This window comes from Manis pentadactyla, chromosome 4, assembly GCF_030020395.1.
Source record: "Manis pentadactyla isolate mManPen7 chromosome 4, mManPen7.hap1, whole genome shotgun sequence".
NCBI classification, from domain to species: Eukaryota; Metazoa; Chordata; class Mammalia; order Pholidota; family Manidae; genus Manis; species Manis pentadactyla.
Genome location: NC_080022.1, coordinates 52,713,385 through 52,732,191, shown reverse-complemented (window position 1 = coordinate 52,732,191; position 18,807 = coordinate 52,713,385). Strand labels below are relative to the sequence as shown.

Here is an 18,807-nt window from a genome sequence, read left to right as displayed (position 1 = left end):
AATAAGCTACCACCCATGAGAAAAAGAAGTTGGTTCATTTGTAGCCGAGGCTGGAGGCTGGGAGGCCAACTTCTACTCCAGACTCCAGCACTAAGGAATTCTGGGTGGTTAATTCTGAGCAGTGCCCATGTGGGCCACAGTTTCTTCACCTGTCAAATGGAAATCTTAGCTCATGTTTCCCAATGCTTGCTGTGTGCCCTTGGCATGTGGCAGCGGTCTGCAAGCGTTATCTTAGTTCAGCCTCACCAAAACGTAATGAGGTAGCTATCATTGGTACCCCAACTTTTACAGAGGGAGAAACTGGGGAGCCAGTATTTTGACTTCATTCTAATTTTGCTTTCTCAGGGGCCCCTTCAGGAGGAAGGCCTTTACTGGGGGCAAACAGGAGGTTCACCCACCCACCCCCGCCTTCTTCCTGTTGCCAGCAATCAGCCCTCACCCTCACCTAATCGCATTAGCAGCAGCTCTGCCTAATCCGGGGTGCACACAAGGAGAGACAGGATTCTCTTCCCTGGGGGATGTGCTTCTCCTGAGATTAGCCACAGTCCCCAGGAAGCTGTTATCCCAACCCCAGGGGAGGACGGCATCACAGCCAAGATGGAGCTTATCGCAGGAAGCCACCGCAGTGCAGGGAAAACAAAACATAGACTGCATGACTAGGGGCTGATCACAGGCTCCAGATGTGCCAGGGTGATGGATGCATGCCCACCAGTCGTCAGCAAGGGGCAATAAAGCAAGCCCACCTCTGGGTTTTCTGTTGCTATAAGAAAGGGCAGGAGCAAGCATCTAAACTGAATAATATATCCTCCAGAGGGCATGCCCGAGGGCAAGCACCACTGTGCTCCAGCACCTTGCACTGCCTAGGACAGAGTAGTGTTCAATCGGTTGACAAACAAATGAACATCCTACTACCCACCACCGTGGTGGCGGCAGCAAAATGATCCTCATCAGAAATGAAAATGGTACCCAGGCTCACCAGTAATTATTCAGTTTGGGGTAAGTCCCTTCACCTCAGTTTTTCCCATTCCATCACCCCCAAATAATAATACTCACCTCTCCAAATCTCCCTGAGACCTAGCCATTAACCCCACAGGACTCTGGAACAAAACATAGAATAACTCAAAGGGGTAGAATTATTTAGGGCCACTTACTTAGAAGTGAGCACCTCCTCCCTACATAATGCAAAATTAGAGAGAGCAGCCATAAAATTCTAAATTTGGAGCTTACAGTAGTCCTGGTATTATGGATGAGCATGGACTGGGAGTTCTAAGACCTCAAACGACTTCTTTAGAAAATGTGAGAAGGTAAGAAGCCTCACCACCAACTTTAACTCACAGTTCTCTCATCTTTCAGGAAAATGCTTGCCAACTCAATTGCATACTGTAGTTAATCCACTCTTGGAGACATTAACATAAAATATAATTTCAGAGAAACAGAGGAAATTATATAAATGCAAACTTCCATTTCTCACTCCTTGGTTCACCTTTCAAAAAAGTAGGAAGGAGAATTGCTGGTAGTACAATAGTAATGGTAACAGTAGTGTTTTCACTGTGCTACACAGTGTGCAACACCCTGCCACCTGGATTTCTCACTTTATATACATAACAATCCTCTGAGAGTTTATTAGCCCATTTTACAAATCAGGAAACTGAAGCCCAGAGAGGGTAATCATTTTGCCTGAGGTTATGTAGCAGATGAGTGGCAGACCAGCCCCATACCCAGGTTTTTTTTCTCTCCAAACCTTGCATTCTCTCTCTCCTCTGTGCAAGAACTACCGTGTAAATGAAAACTACTTCCTCTTCCCTATAATCTGAATGCTTGGTTTGTAGCCAAGGATGTCTTAGCTTCCTTATCTATGAAATGGATATGATAATAATAGGGCCTACTTCAGGGGGTTGTTGTGAGGAGTAAGTGATGCTTGAATACTCCCTGGCACACAGTAAGTCCTCCACAAATGCTGCCGGTGGGAACAGATGCAATTGCTGCTGTACGGTTAACTGAGAACACGCCCCCTTCAAGGCTTTGCCCTCGACGGCCCCCTCCAGAGCATACCCCTCACTCACAGCCACAGGGCTCACACTTCCACTTCACAGGTCTTTGCTGACCAGTTACTGTACCCAGAGCATCACCCGCACCACATCACCCCATCCTTTCCCCTGTTTCATGTTTCTTATGCACCTGACAGAGCATAGAGTCCTTTATTTTCAGACTCCTCCATGAGTGGGTCTTTGTTTTGTTCTCTGCTTCACGCTCAGCCACATAAATATTTGTTGAGTGAATAAAGGAAGCCTCATGGATCCAATCACCAAGAAATGGAGATAAAGTCTTGCTTGCTATCTGACCTTCAATCTCAGCTAAGACTTTAAAGTTTACAAGGTACTTTTACACACTTCACCTCTTTCACTCTTCATGATCTTCAGGGAAGGGGTTATAATCCCCACTGCAGAGGTGAAAAAACTGACACCCCAGATCTCACAGCAGAGCAACTTTCTGAAGAGGCAGAGGCCTGGGCTGGGTCCTGAACCCTAATCCCCACCCCAGCACTTACATGTAGGGGTCTCGAATCCCTCTGAATTGCTTTGGCCCTGGTAGAGCCACTGAGGTTCTGGAGATGGGCTGACTTATAGAGAGGGGAATGAGAAATGGTTTTTATCACTTAGTTGGGCACCAACCATTACAAACAGATTTTTGCGAACTCATTTGTCCAAACAGAACCACCCATTATTATCAATAGTGTTCAAATGCATTATGGGTTATTGTTTTAGGTCCCTACCAGTAAAGGGACCTATCGGTTTAGGTTTCGCAGTGAAGCCTCCCTGAGGCACCTTTCCTGATTCCTTCTGTGCGAAGCCTTGCTTAGCTGCCCCCTATATACCTCCTGGACCTGTGCCCCTGCCCTACCTACACAGTCATCCCTTCTTTCATGCTCCTGCCAAGGCTGGCCTTCAAGCTCCTAGCAGAAGGGCCGGAGCCCCAGCACCCAGCCCAGTGCCTGGCACACAGCCGGTCTCCTCAGTGTGCATGCTGACCAACCACCCTCCTGAATGACACCATCAGGACAAGAAATAAAACAGCCCAGGCCTTTCTTTTCTCCCACCACTGCCTCACCCCCAAAGAAACCCAACCAAAGCTTTGTTAAGCTCCCTATTCTCTCTCCTGCATGAAGTAGATGGTTCTAGGGATTTAAGAAGAGGTTTCGTCCATAGTTAGAGCAAAGACCTACACGGGCCTTTCTGGCTATATTTGCATCCAGATTGCTTGCAAAGTTCAAACTTAGGAGAATTTTACCCCCTGCTTATTAAGAGAAAGAAGAGAGAATAGGAGCTCCCCAGGGGATATTTCCCTAGTAATGAGACCCTTCAAAATTCCTGAAGAAAGAAAGGGGAGGGAAGAACAGAGGGACCAGAGGAGGAAGGAGGGAGGAGGACTGTCAGGGCAGGGAAGAATCACTCAGCACCCCCTACTCTCAGCGGCCCTCCTGGCCCAAACCCGCAGGCTCAGGCACTGCGCCCTCTCCCCTGTGGCAGAGGGTCAGTATTTTCCACACATCTCTCAAACACAGTGCACATGAAAGAAGAGAAAGAGGAGGATTGGAACGGAGAATTTTAATTCATTGCCAATTAAGGGCAGAGTGACCCTAAGTTACAGCAGCAGAACCCAGAGTTATCACAGATTTTTCATCTTGGGAAAACAGCCCAGCCCTCAAGCTGCCCACTGCTCCCCTGCAAATAGAGCCCACAGCAGGTTTAATTGAGTCCAGATTGACTTTTTTACAGGGTTGGATTCCTCATCTTTTGGAAGAGATAGCCTTGAGATTTCAGTTGTTCAAAGATGCATTTTTAAACTGCTAGATAATAATAGCAAAGCAAACTGGAATTATCTCAGCCTCTAGGAAGCAAGAACAAAGCTTAGTAAAAGTAAGTAGAGTTGATTCAAAATTGGTCACCAGGCAAATTTACTGGCTGTAATCCAGATGCAGACCTCAATCTAAGGACAGCCAATCCAGGGAGACAGAAGACAATACAAAACTAATCACTGCACAAATAAATATTTAATTACAAGTTATAATGAAGAACATTTTTTAGAACAGGGTGCTATGAAAACAACTAGTTGGGATCTCAATCTCGTCTGGCCAGGCAGGGAGGTGACATTTAAGCCAGGACTGGCAGCAACAGTTTGGAGAAGGATGTTCCTCGGGGAGGAGACAGCCCATGCAAAAGCCACCGCGTACAAAGGTGCCCAATGAGACCTGAGGGGGCGGCAGACAGACTGGGAAAGCCTGCCTCAAAGTCCTGTTGGTGGATCCTTGATACTGTTTTTGGTTGTGCCCCTATCCCCTTAATTCCCCCATTTTATTTCTTTAGGTCACTTTCCTCTTACCCAATAGCTGTGAACTTCCTCCTGGACACCATATATCTCTCCTCTCACTCTCTTTGCCATATCCACAGGGACACATTTTCACTCTCATCTTTTGCATTTTTCAGAAAAGCTTAAATGTAGTCATTAAGTCTCAAGCAGTACCCAACCTTGACAGCAGGAAGCACTCAGGTGTCAGGCACTGGGCCCTCTCCCCTAGCAGAAGGGCCGGAGCCCCAACACCCAGCCCAGTGCCTGGCACACAGCCGGTCTCCTCAATGTGCCTGTTGACCAAACTCACTGGCTTTGAGCACCCAAGACAGTGCATATTGGAGGGAAACAAATTACTATTGGCTCACCATCTCAAGTTCCACCTCCTTCAGAAAACCCTCCCAGCAATTCCGAGCAATGCACACCTCTCTCCTCATCTATAAAACTTACTGCATGTACCTTCCTCCAGGCAGTTAATTACATTGAATTTAGCATTCACTCAACACATACTTGATTTCCTACTGAGTAAAACATGCTGGACCAGGCAGTAGTTAACTAACATTAAGATCTGGTCCCTGCTTATATAGAAGTAGGTAGAATGAAAACTGCTGGTTATATGACACTGGGGAAGTTACTTAACATCTCTGAGCCTCAGTTTTCTCTTGGGAATAAAAGGGTGACCTTCTTACATACATACATATATATATATATATATACACACATGTATAGAAAACACTATCAGAGGTTATCTCTGAGTGGTAGAATTGTGGGTGATAATGCATTTTTGCATTACATGTCTGCCTGTGTTTTTAATAGACATTTTCTCATTAAAAAACATAAAAACTGCTTCCTTTCAGGTTAAAAATAATAACAATAATACCAATTCATTTTGTTTTAAGGATTAGTGAGGTAAGGTGTGCGCATGGTTAGGACACAAAGCAGAGTACATGGGCTCTGAGCAGAGTATCCCAGAGAAATGGAGGAGAGACTGGACCACTGCCAGATCTCTCAGTAATGTCCACTTTGAATATCAAAGTCATTCTCTCCTACACACCAAGCTTCTTTTCGGGACAGAGTTATGGCTGAGGCTATCTCCAGTTTCCCCACTCCAGAGCGACTCCCCTGATCCCAGGTCAGTCTATGATTAGCCCATCATTGTAAGGCTAAGAGGCAGAGGTGGTGATTGGCAGTCTCCCCATAACAAAGTTGAAGCAAAAGAAGCAAAACCAGCTTCTTTTCACAACTGATAAAGGGGCAGAAGGAGTAAAGGAGGGGAGGGAGATTAAATTCAGGGCAGTAATTCTGGAGAGAAAATGACAGTATTCTACTACAAAATGCTTTGCCAGATGCATGGCTTATAGTAGATGCTCAATAAATGATGGTGAACAGTATGACAAAGATTAAAATGTGGGTAATGGACCAAATCAGTAAGTGTGTCTTAGGTGGCCTGTGTGAGAATACTAGCTGAATGTGGGGCCACAGAGGAAGGCAGGCGAAAAGGTAGATTCCTGAATGTGGGTGCACTGAGGGTTGAAGAACAAGATTTCAGCGGGGGAGAAGGAGAAGGGAACAGCATGAGTTGCAGGTGCTGGGGAGGCAGGCAGGTGCTGAAGTATACAGGTACTAGAGGCTGCAAGATAGAGACAGAGCCTGGAACACATGTCAGGACACAGAGAGCTGATTCCATGAGCTACTCTCACACCATTTGAGGGTGTCGATCTTGCCTCCCTAACAAAAACAGTCAACTTCCTACAGGAAAGGGTATTTCCATATATTTCTCCTGAATCCACTTCGATTGCGAAATAAATATTTAACCAAAAGGAATCACCAGTGACTTTGTGATAGCTTACCCAGGACAGAACCCTGGGCAGGTGAAGGAGGTAGGCCTCCCGGGTTCCTTCTCTCCTTGGCTCGTCTGCATGGGCACTGAGCCGCCAGCGACTGCTCTGCTGATTTGATCCTGTGAGCTCAGGAAAGCCACTTTCACCTACATCCTGGATTGGTTAAGAAACTTTCTGAACCTGAGTCCTGAGGCAAAGATGCGGGAGGATTGTTTATAAAACGTTTTGACTATCTCATGTATATATATATAGTTTTAAGTCCAACCCAACCATGAAATCTGGGAATTACTCAATTAAAAAAATACAAGTTGCAGCCAGTGTAAGGGAGGAATGCTAAACTCCCTTCACCCAGCGCCTCCGTCGGGAAGAGAAGCCCAGCAGGGCTCGGTGCTGGGCTCTCTGCCCCTCTACTGATGAGTCCTTGCAGAGGCCTGGGGCACAGTATATATACAGTGACTTACTGATGAACTGGGGGGAAAAACCTGGGCACGCTCAGCTCAGTTCCTCCCTTGCTCAGCAGGGAAGGGGAATGTCCTTTATCAGGTTCCCCTTGGGAGGCCCCACAGCAGGTTTGACTCTCTGAAGATTATCTGGCCACAGGCCAAGTGCTTGATTTCTTCGCTTAGGGTCACCAGACATGAGTGGACAGCGCGCTGTGAGCAGCATAGAGAAAAAAGGTTAACTGCCCAGGAGAGTAAGAACATCATCAGAAAGTTCTTGATGTCACAGTTTGTTGTCAGCAGTCTACACAGCTGATCTCAAACAGGAAATATTGTGGCGACTAGACGTTCCTATACAACACACAACAATTTCCTGAAGGGAGAAGATGTAAAGAGCCACCACCGGGCTAAGGACTACTTTCTTAAGGACGCCTTTCACAGAGTCCATACACAGGACTAACTTTCATCACACTGAAAGCTTAGGTGGGGAAAAGAAAAACAACTGATAGTCTTCAAAGAACAGGAAAATTATGTAGTAACTACGAAATACCTGCGTCAGAGTGAAATCCAAGAGATAAGGATATAATGTCTCTTATGGAGAAAAAGAAGAATAAGTTGCATTGATGTATGCCTAAATCCATCAGGAAATGGCTTCAATTTCCCATGAAGAACACATAGGAGCCTTATAAGAAGAACTAGGATTTCGGGCAGCAGGATCTGTTTTTACCTTAGGATGTTTAGCCTTCACAGAGCCCCAGAAAGTCCCTGTCCTAGAAAAATATTAACATAATTAGAACCTAAAGTTCCTAGTGCTAGTAAGGTCTGTCCCAGAGATGATGGTATTAGGGAATAAAATAAAAGCTGATATAGTGTTGAGGTTGAGATATTTTGCCCCATCACGTCCTAGGAAAATCTCAAAGGATGAAGTACACTCTTGCTGCCCTGCATTTAATTCAAGAGAGGAGCTGCAAACACACACTGGACACAACCCAGATGCACGACAAGCAGTTCCCATGGTCCCCTCCACCCTGTCAAGGTAGGCACCAGTATGCTTCCCATCTTACAGGTGAGCAAAGCCAATTTGAGAGAGGTCAAGCAATTTGCTGACCTGGCAGAAAAGCGTGAGCCCAGTTTCCTACCAAGACCTTCTAATGCCAAAGCCCTCCTATTAACAGCTCCTCTACCTGCCATGGTCACCAACTTAGGAAACTCCTTGTTTTTATGTAACTTTTTCTTAGTCTGCTTGAAAGTGAACTTTCTTAGGTTACAGGAATCCTAGCTTCAGGCACCACCTACAAATGCCTCACAACTATTTCTAAAAACAGTAGCTGATTTGAGGAACATCAGGCAAATTCATTTCCCGGTGAAACTCCAGTGAAAACAGACACATATCAGTACCTTAGAGTCAGGAATTCAAACACAGGAGGTAGTCTTTTAGGGCAGAAAGCACTACGGGGCAAAGAGGCTGGGCTTCAGAGAGGCTCCAGCAGCTACAGTGACCTTAGGTGAGCTGCCAACCTCACATATCTAATTTTAAAAGGAGAGAAAGAAATCCTATTTCACTGGATTATTTGGGAAATTCATGGTGATATTCTATGTGAAACAATGTTGTAAGCCACAAAGCCCTATACAAATGGAGAAAATTATTTATGATAATGTTGACTCAGGTATTTGGCTGGGATCTTACAGACTATTTAAATCATCAGATAGAGAAAAATAAACTGAGATACAGAATCGCATAATGATCAAGGACTAAGCCCTGGACTCGGGATAACTAGTTTCAAATCCTGGCTCTCCTACTTAACTTGAGCAGGTTACTGAACTTCTCTTTACCTCAGTTTCCTTCTCTGGAAAGTGGGGATAATTAAGTAGTGCCTACCTCAAAGGGTTGCCCTGGAGACTATATAAGTTAAGATACTTAACTGAAAATGGTGTTTGGTACACAAGATGCTCTGTGTGTTAATCAGTTAATCATTACAAATGTGATTTTCATCGAGCAGGCAAAAGGTGGACTGGGATTTAGTGTCCTGCACTACAGAACAAAACTACTGCAGCAGAGGGAGTAAGACACAATATACCTTTGATGAGCAGCCCGGAGATGCATTGCATTTTAACTCTCTGGGGCACTTCGTTAGGGACACAGGTACATCATCTGAGCTCCAGGAAAGCTCTGCTTCGTCCTCCCCTCCCCCAACCCCTTCATATGGAAAAACCGAACAGGCACCACTCACAGCCCTCTTTCTTCTTCTTTACCCTCCCATCCCAAAATGACCAGCTTCATTCCAGAATGAAGGCCCATGTTAAGAACCCAGCCCGGAGACCAGGGTAGCCGCAGAATGCCCAGCTCTCCTTTTGCCATCTTGACCCTTACCAGCCTTCAGCGTTTGCATCACATCCCACTTCTCCCGGAAGACCTCCCCTTCTGGGCATTTTGTATCCATAATTACCAACTCTGAACACTGGCTGTATAATTATTTCACAAGTGCCCATTTTATTGCCCCTAAAAGTAAACTCCCCAAGGGCTAGTCTTGAGTCTCCTAGATTCCCCACAGGGTTTATCATGGTGCTAGAGGCAGCACATGTGTACCATAAATAATTTGGGGAGAGTTTAATTCTCTGGAAGGAGCCCAGATTCTGTGTGAAGTGCAAACTAGGTCTGTGCATCTACTCCTCCTCGCCAAGCCCATGGCAGATGCCGCTATCAGAGCACAGCATTCCTTCCCAGAGATCCTGGGAGAAACGTCAGAATCCTCAACACTGCACTGCAGGCAGCCAATACCACCTGACTGGAAGTGAACCCTTTTTGCCATCTCTGCTTCCTACGCACTTCCTTAACTGAGTCTCCACAGCACTGGGGCTTCACCACTATCGTCATGACTACCGCACTGTATTGTACAGAGCTGCTGGCTTAGCTGCCTCCCCTAGACCCATGGCTTTCCAACTTTTGATGATGAGAGCGTAGTAACAGCCCAAACCAGCATATACAGAAGAGAAGCTAAAATTTCCCAAAACCATACTCACCTTATTAATGTAATGCACTCTCATATTTCCTACATATCTCACACATAAATTAAAATGTCTAAAAATGATCCTGACCCAGTAAAATTGAACTCATGATCTCATTGTGCACTAAGTTTCTCTCTCTCTACATGTATATATACATATATATATATATATACACACACACACAGCATATGTATATAAAAAACATTATAATTACATACCTTATATAATTATAATATATATAAAATATATATGTATTGTGATATATATTTTAATACATATACATGTATATAATATACATAAATATACATGTATAATATATAAAATCCATACATATAGTGTGTGTGTGTGTGTGTATATTATATAAATAACGTTAAGGTAATATTATCAGCTGTAACTGATAAGACCCCAAAATTTCAGCCTTCACTACAATAGAAGTTTATTTCTTGTTCACCTAAAAGCTCAGCAAGTGGACTAGCAAGCGGCTTCCACCATGCCATGATTAAGGGAGGGTTCCAGGCTGTTTTTTTGTGTCTTCAATACATTGACTTCTAGGGTAACCACGTTCAGGATTATAGCCATCCTGACTAGGAAGTTTTTTATGGGTCAAGCCTCAGTGACCCTCATAGCTTCCAATCTCATTCCATTAGCTCATACTTAGTCATAGGGCCTCACTTAACTGCAAGGGAACTGGGAAATGCAGTTAGCCATGGGCCCAGTAAAAGATGGAAACAGATTTGGTAATGAGCTTTCAGTCACTGTCATAGATCTGTCATTTGAAAAACCCCCCAAAGCAAGGGCACAGCCTTATTCACCTTTATATATCCAGTGACTAGCAAAGTGTTTGGCTTTCAGTAAGTACAAGAATATATGATCAGCGAACAAATGGGGAACATGGTGGATCCGGGCCAGAGCTCCAGGAGTGTACAGTTCATGATTAGGCACTATGATTCCCTCCAGATTCACAGCTGTGCAAATCCCCTTCCCCACCCCAAAATGTTTGAAACTGAGTCTAAAAATCTGGATTAGGGGCAGGTGGAAAGGCACTAGAGAAGCTGTCTTGTGCTGTCCTTTCCATTTGGGGACTGACTTGCACAGCCACTTACTCTTTCAACACTACATACCCGCTGAAAAGGAACACAGTGGAACAATTAAGAACACAAGACTTTTGAGGCAGATAAATCCTGACCAGGCCTCTCTCTGGCTACATTATTACAGCAGAACACTCTGAGCACTCACTATGTACGTGGCACAGTGCTAAGCTTTCTCCACACCTTATCTCACTGCATACTCACAGTAAGTCTGTGACAGACACCAATGTGCTCCCTCTGACCCTCCAGTTCCCTGAGTGAGAATTAATGTCTTCTACCACTGTGTTCCCATGGCACTTTGTTCACAACTTTTTCCCCATAATTCACTTGTGGGAGAGCTAGCTGGCATATGGAGATACATGTCTGTTCATCCTGTCTCCCCGATTACCCTTCAAAGATGGTGGAAATAGCACACACTTGAGAGTCAAAATACCTAGGATCAGATGCCAAATGCCAACCTAACAGCCGTGCAAGGCTAACCAAGATACTTACCTCCTGAGCCTTGACTTCCTTATCTGTAAAATGGGGTCAGAAGTCCAATCTCAAAGGGCTGCTAGGACAGATAAACAATATCTATAAGGAACTGCATGTGGCACATAGTAGGTTCTTTAAAGGTAAGAGTTTTTCTCCTCTGTCTTACCTTGAGGGCAGGGATAAGGTTTTATTCCTGGGCACTAACACCATATCTCACGCATAATAAATTAATAAATGTTATTTGAAATGCATTGAATGACAAGCTTTACTGTTGAAAAATAAAAATAAAAAACACAAACCTCGCCTTGCTCTTTAGAAGTTCTTTTTATCTCCCCTCCCCCTTCCCACACACTTCATTACTCTTCTCTCTTTGGGTAACATGAACTTTTTTTTTTTGTACTCAGAAATTTTAAATGGCTAACAGAGCACCTCAGGATTCTTTCCTCCGGCCATTATCCTTCTCTTTCAAGTTGTGCTCAGCAAGATTATTTGGACATTGGAGCTAAAAACGGTCAGATTACAAGTGGAGGTCCCTGAAATGTAACATTCCCCATTGCAGGATTCTGGAATTACACCAAGCACCAGGGAGGGGTTGCTCTTCCCCAAAGAGCTCACTGTTCTGAAAAAGTCTTTGTTTTAAGACTTTGCAAAACTGCACTGTGGAATCTCCTCCCATCCGGGTCCCCAGCACTGGCCTGGGTAATGCTCAGATTTGGAGTGTGTCTACAAGCCCCCTATAAAACAAGACACTCAGGAATCTTGAAATACTGTAAAATGTTGCTCTTCTCAGTCTTGGTTTGTATCTCACAGCATAATGATCACTGTTTTGGAACTAAATTTTCTGGGTTCTCCAAGCCCCTGATAACAACAGTAGCTAACAAACTGTGCTTACTAGTCCATGGCCCTGTGTTAGGTGCTTTATGTCCACCAGCTCCTTTAATTCTCACAAAAACCCTATTAGTCAGATATGACTGTTATCTTCATTTTGCAGAGAAGCAAACTGAGGCTCAGAGGATCAAAGAAATTTGCTCAAGGTCACACAGCCAATAAGCAGCAAAGTCCCTATCAGGTTCAAATCCCATTCCATTTCTGTTACTAAAACTGCCTCTTTAAATGGCTATAAAAGAATGTCTTTTCTGTATAGAAACACTTGAGAAAATAAACAGTTTGGACTGGTTGATCTTTTCAGGTCCCTTCCCCTTCTTAAAAAAAAAATCTATAGTTTTATGGAAAGAAGAAAAAAAAAAGGAAATGTAAGGAAGCCAAACATTATGAGACTTGGCTTATCAGTATTTAATAACAGTTTTTGGATCAAAACTCTACAGAACCTTATTTATGGACAGACAGTTACTGTTAAGCAGGGTCTTTTTATACAACCTTTTCATCTGAGGATGTTGTAGCCTTCTACTGCCTTTCTATTAGTGAGAGATGGGGTGTGAAATTTGCTGGCCCTGCCAAGATTATCCCATTAAATTATCTGCCCTCTTCCAATGTAATTCACTCGGGGCAACAGTTTGAGACTGAGGCCCTGTGGATGTCCATGCCTGGGCGTGCTGAGCAGGGAGGTGTGAAGGAAAAAGTTCAGGTGGGGGTAGCATCCCAGTGACATAACATCAATCCACGTTTCACTGCCTTACCAAAATAAAGTGGATGCCACAATTATCCCATTCCTAAACAAACTGAAAACCCCAACTGAGCTTACTGCAACAAAGAGAGAGCCTTTTTACTGCCGTTTATTTTTATTTTGTATTCGTTAGCTTTTTAGATATTCCTGGCATGCAAGTCAGGCTCCGTGTAACAAGCAGCTGCATTTAGTTAAGGATTTCGAAGAGTTCCCCCCACCGTACCCCCACCCCACCATCTCCACCCCCTCAACTCCAGAGAACTTTCTCAGACTCCTAGAAGACTATTCCTTTATCTCCATATGTCTACAGAACAGTCTCTCCTGTCACACATCAGGGAATAGGTAAGGCCAGGCTGAGGCCCTTCTGTTTGAAAAAAAGGCCTCAGAGACTTGTTTCCTAGCTAGGGCTGCATTTGCCAGGGTCTGGTCCACACAGGGATATGGGAGCAGGCAAGCCAGCTCTCCCACTAAGGGACACTCTAATAAATAGTCCCTACACAACCTACAACCAAACTGTACAAATACAAAGGCACTTCATCCAAATCATCACTGGTTAGAAGGAACTGCCAGACACACTCCTCAAACTGCCTCAAAATTGGAGTTCATTACAACAGTGTGATTTCTCCTGATGAGAGGTACAGACCATCACAGACTTTTCTCGTCTTTCCTTGAGTTACAGAAAGACTGGCTCAGGGAACTCCAGCACAGGAAGAAAAATTTAAATTGGCTGCCTCCAATTGTTTCTTATAACCCCTAGATATGGCTAAGAAAATGTCCCCCTGTTGCTCTTGGAAAACCTGGGGAAATGGCATCTTTGGCCCATACATAAATACAGTATACATTTTAAGGCTTAAACCAGGAGAGCCTGTCTAGAGCAAGTTAAGGTAAGACCATGAGCTCTTAGGGTTTGTGAGCCCAGCAATGCCATTTCCTAGCCATGTGACCTTAAGAAGATAACTTAACCTCTACACCTAAAATAAAATGGGCTAATTATTCTACCTCCCATATAGGGCTGTGGTGAGAAGTCAGTGTGTTGATACTTGTAATATGCTTAGAATGGTGACTGGCCCATTTGTAAGGATTATGCAAGTGTTTGTTAGATTAATTGTGCAAACAGAGGCATCTCAGAATGCTTGCCTTCAGGGAAATACATTCATAGTTGAGGTCAAAGAACTTGGCACCATTCTTCAGCTTCTCCCAGGCCCAATAACAGCTGGCCTGGTAGGAGGGGAAATGGAAAGTGAGGAAAAATAGAGGCTCCATGGATTGTGCAAATTTGGGCAAAAGCCCAGGACCCACCACCAACCCTCAACCCATGGCAACCTACCCAGGAAAGCAATTCCTTGCCCCAGACATCAAATCCTCAAATCAATGGCTCCTATCTTTTTGGGATTACAGTTCTCTTGGAAAATCAGATTATAGACAGAAATACTCAACCTCAAAAATGGACTTAAAATTGTGTATATTACTTCTGGGGGGTTGCATATGCTCCATTTCAGGCACCCCAAGTTCAGACCCTCTAGCCTGGGTGCTCTTCTCTAGTACTTGATATTCATGGTTTCACTTAAATCTCACCACACCCTGAACGGCTCAGAAAGACTAGTCGACATACCCAGCACGTGGCAGAGAAAAGATTCAAACCCATGTCTGTTAAACTCCAACACAGGTGCTCATACCATTAAACTGTACTGTTCAATTCTACTACACTCTTTATACTAGAAGACAGGGCAAGAAAAGGAAAAATCCCTGCAAATATACCACATGGCATTTTTACTAAGAAAATAAGGATTATAACACAATTTTATATATAACTAAAAAATTATTCACTCAACAAAAATTTATAGATCACTTACTATATAGGACTGTATATATACATCATTTATACAGAGATACACACAGTCTACAGGGCATTCCATTCTCCATAGGAGGCTGGGTAAAACTTTCAAAAATACTTGAAATGGGGTCTGTGGTCACCATCAAACCACAGCCAACTTAGATACTAATGGATGCAAGTATCATAAAGATAATCCCCAAGCATCAGAGCAGCAAAACAGCCTAGCAGGTACACTGAAGCAAGACTGGAAATTAAATATTTCCCGCACACTGCCAAGAGCAGTGCGACCACACCCTTTGTCTCCTGGCTTTGTGTGGCTCCCCTAGGGAGGATTTTCAGGCATCTCCAATAAAGGTGAGGATGGCTGACTGGGCTTTCAGTGTCTTCACCAGGAAAATTAACAGTCTTATTGCCCTCAAGAGACTCCTATCCTAAAGTAGACAGAACAGACACCTATTAAAATGGCACTGGAAGGTTTACAGAATAACAGCAAATACAGCAGCAGGCCACCTCCCTCTCTGACTCCAGTGGACAAACCACAGAATCTACAGGATTCTGAGAAGGCCCAAATGGGTTCCTAAGACCCTGAGCTCTGGGTGCCATTATAATGGCTTCGGCTTCCTGGAGAGGTTTCACTCGGGTTAGGTAGGACATAGATGGGGAGATCAACAATGAACAAACCAAAAAAAATAAATGTAAAGGTTTGCTCCTCCTGGCTAACAAAATAGAAAAGTGACGGGAGAAATGCTGAGCATTTTTTAAAATAAATAAACATATCTCCCCTTAAGCCGATTTCCTGAGCCACTGGCTGAATTACTTCAAGAATCTTGGATCAGACAAGTAAATCAGCTCCACTAGAAGAGTTGTCCCAGAGAAAAGATCAAGCATTCACAGAAATGGAAAAGGATTATTAGATGACAAATAAGACAATAACAGATTTGACCTCACTGTTGAAGAGTTTGGAATAGGCAATCGTTTTTTCTGAAAAATCTTAAAAGCCTGTAGACAGTTAAAGGAGACAGCGTTTGGGTGACTGTTGATAATGAAATTGTCTTACACTCTCAGTAAAATCATTGTGTAGACACTTATTTAAAGGCAGACAACCAAAGAAAGGTGCAGGGTGCTTCTCTGCTCCCCACCGTCTGCCTGGATCTGAAAACAACCATTGTTGGAAGGTTCGGTAGAAGTAAAGGAGTCCACAGGGGAAATAACCAAATTAATCAAGGACCCGAGCTAGGAAACCTTCCTTAGCTGGAATCACCCCGGTTATCTCCACCTCAATTTGCCAAGCAACTTGACATCAGAAGGACGTTTATCTTGTTTAGGCAGCATGGCCCATTTTTAACTTTTCACCCAGGTGGTTGGTGGTATGAGGCCAGATGTTTGGCATCACCAAAGCAAACATCCATGTGACCAAGCTGTTTACATTTCATTAGGGTTTTTCATCAGGAAGGTGCACTCCCTGCTGATGTTCATCTTAATTACAATTAGGAGCTGTATTTAATCAGAGGAGCCTCCAGATTAGCACAACCACACTATAGGATCAGTTTCAGAATCATCCTCAAAAAATGCGGTTCCCACTTCTCCAAAAAGCCATCTCTAGGAAATCAAAATTCACATACAACCTCCTTCCAGAGTGTGTTTTCTACCACGAAAATTTTTAGCCAGATTTTAGGAAAAACTAGTTCTGTAGTCGTAGTGTTTGTAGTGAATAGATCTTTTCCCCCTACACTGTTAGAGCCCAGAACCTTTTCTTTTCCTAAAGCACAGCACTAACTTAAAAATGAAAGATGCATGATAAAAGAGCAGAGACCTATTTGTCCGCAAGAGTTTGGGCTGGGTATGGAGTGAAGGAGAAAAGAATCCAGTGGCTCCAGCACCCCCTCAAGGGATGCATGTTAAAAGTGAGGCCCAAGACTCCGTATACTTTAATCAACTTTCCCCCTTCAACCTCCAAAGAATGAATCGGTTGTCTCCACAGGCGCAGCCAGGCTCTTCCCTCTCATTGTGTACCGGCTCAGACGCAGCAAGGATCCACGCTTCCCGCAGCGAACTAAGTAGCTCGGGCTTTCGATGGAGTCTTTCTCTAACTGTTGAAATTGTCTTTGGAGATTACCAAAATCAAGTATGCATTAGATGGCTTTTCCCCTTGTGTGTAACACACACACACACACACACACACACACACACACGTGCACACTCGGAGCACTTTGGAGCAGCATACCTCCTCTGACAGCACATTTTGTACAAAGTGTCGGCTGCGGCGGTAGCGCACACGTTGTGGCCTCCATCGTGACCCTCCAAGAAAGCTGGAGAGCGGGAGGCGGTGGAGATGTTAGGCCGCCCGAGCCCTAGGACAGCGCTTTTGTTTGGGTGGGTCTGCGGACAACCTGGGCTCTCGAAGGCACTACTGAAAATAAAACTCCCTCCTGGACCGCGCTTTCCGGGATGGCTGCTATCTGGGAGAAGAATAGACTTGCCTGAGCACCGACTGGGGCACAATGTGGGTCCAGCGGGAGATGGGGGGACAAGCAGCACGCAATTGCCCCCATCCCTCCACGCTTCCTGTCAGCGCTGACAACTGCTGCTGGGCGCCGAGGACGGGGTCCTCGGGCGCGCGCCAGCGCGCAGCCGGGCTCCAGGGCAAATCCTCGCCCGACTGCCCCGGCGCCCGCAGTCGCGTTTGCGAGACGCTGGGCAGATCGCCGGCCGCCTCCCGCGGTGGGCGCGGTGCTTCCCGTCTGCCCAGCACCCAGCTGGCCGGCAGAAGGGTCGCGAGGGCCGGAGAGGCTCGGGAGCCGGCGGATGCGCCTCTTACCTTGGGCAGCGGCCCCGCGCGCCGCCAGCAGCAGCGCGGCCAGCAGTTCCAGGAGCGGCGGGCGCGCCCCGCGGCGGCGCGGCCGGTGCATTCCTCCCCTCGCAGCGGCGGCGTGGGCGGCGGCGGATCCCGGGCCGCGCGCAGAACATCCACGGGCTCTGCCCAGGGTCCCGGCCGCTCTCCCCGCAGGATGCCGGGGGCGTCTGCAAAGTTCTTTGTCCCTCTAACCTGCTCCCTCTCCGCCGCCCGGCCGCTTGAGGACCCAGTAAAGGCGATCCCTCCCCAGCCCTCCGGCTGCAGCCGCGCCTCGGCCGGCTCTTCCGGCCAGCCCCGGGCTGCCGGTGTCCCACCAGCGGAGCGCGAGTCTCCCCGCCTCGGACTCTGCGCTCGGCGGCTGCCGTCCCGGGGTTCCCTCCGTGGCGGCTGCGGCGGCTCCTCCGACTCTGCGCGCTCGCTTTCTTGCTCTCAGTCTCCCTTAACTTGTCACTTTCCACCAACTCTCCAACCCCGCGGCCCAGCCCCAACCAATGGCAGACGCGGGCCCACGCCGGCCACGCAGCGCCCTCTGCCGCCGTCTCTCCCCACCCGCACGCTTCCTAACTTTCCAGGGAGTTGACGCTCCCGCGCCTCCCGCAAACCCACAGCCCCTCCCCCACGCCTCAAACCTGCACTCTGGGTCCCCGCGACGCCATTTGACAGGTGGGGAAACCGAGGCTCAGGGAGACTTGTCTGGGCTCTTAAACGAGTTCGTGGCCGCATGGCTTGATTGGGAGATAGATTCTAGCAGTCTCAGCTGGGCCACTGGTAGTGACTGGGTTTTAGAACATTTATCACACGGTTTCCATTTTGATTTACTCTTTGGCCCAAGTGATTTATTTTCCCAGTGTGTCTTTAATTTCTAGCTTCGGTGCATTGAAATCGCTGTCATCTCTACTGTTTCTTTTTGGAGATTTATTGAGGATTTTTCTTTGGTCATTTTTTGTGTATGTCCTGTGGTCTCTTAAAAGAAGGTGTTTTTCTGTATTCAGAATGTGGAGATAAATGACTGTCTCAATTTTATCTTCTTTATATTTGTTGTGTTATTTAGGCCACTCGTACCTTTGCATGTTTTTTTTGTTGAGCTGTTCTGCCATGGTCCAAGGAGGTCATTAAAGTTTTCTACTAACATATGTTCTTGGCTGTTTCTCCTGGCTAAGTGTTATGAACTTTATGATGCATAAATACTCATGACATTTTGACTTTCCCTGTAGAGAAGGCCCTTAGTAACACAAAGTGGTTAAGTACCTGCTGTGTTCCAGGCCCTGCTTAGGCTCTGAAGAGGCAAGAGCAATAGGG

The 18,807-nt window shown here is 45.7% G+C and overlaps 1 protein-coding gene across 2 annotated transcripts in view; it reads right to left on the bottom strand.

Moving 5' to 3' along the window:
- Positions 1–18,558, bottom strand: part of ROR1 (receptor tyrosine kinase like orphan receptor 1) — a 382,105-nt gene extending 363,547 nt beyond the window's left edge. Inside the window, exon 1 of one of the 2 annotated variants that reach the window (XM_057500283.1) lies at positions 17,473–18,558. Coding sequence is in view for 1 of the 2 variants with exons in the window: in XM_036911300.2 (XP_036767195.2) it covers positions 17,473–17,563 (91 nt within the window). In the remaining variant the exon portion in view is untranslated. The remainder of the gene's footprint in view (positions 1–17,472) is intronic. The other variant, XM_036911300.2, reaches the window with a different exon arrangement.
- Between the last annotated feature and the right edge of the window lie 249 nt (positions 18,559–18,807).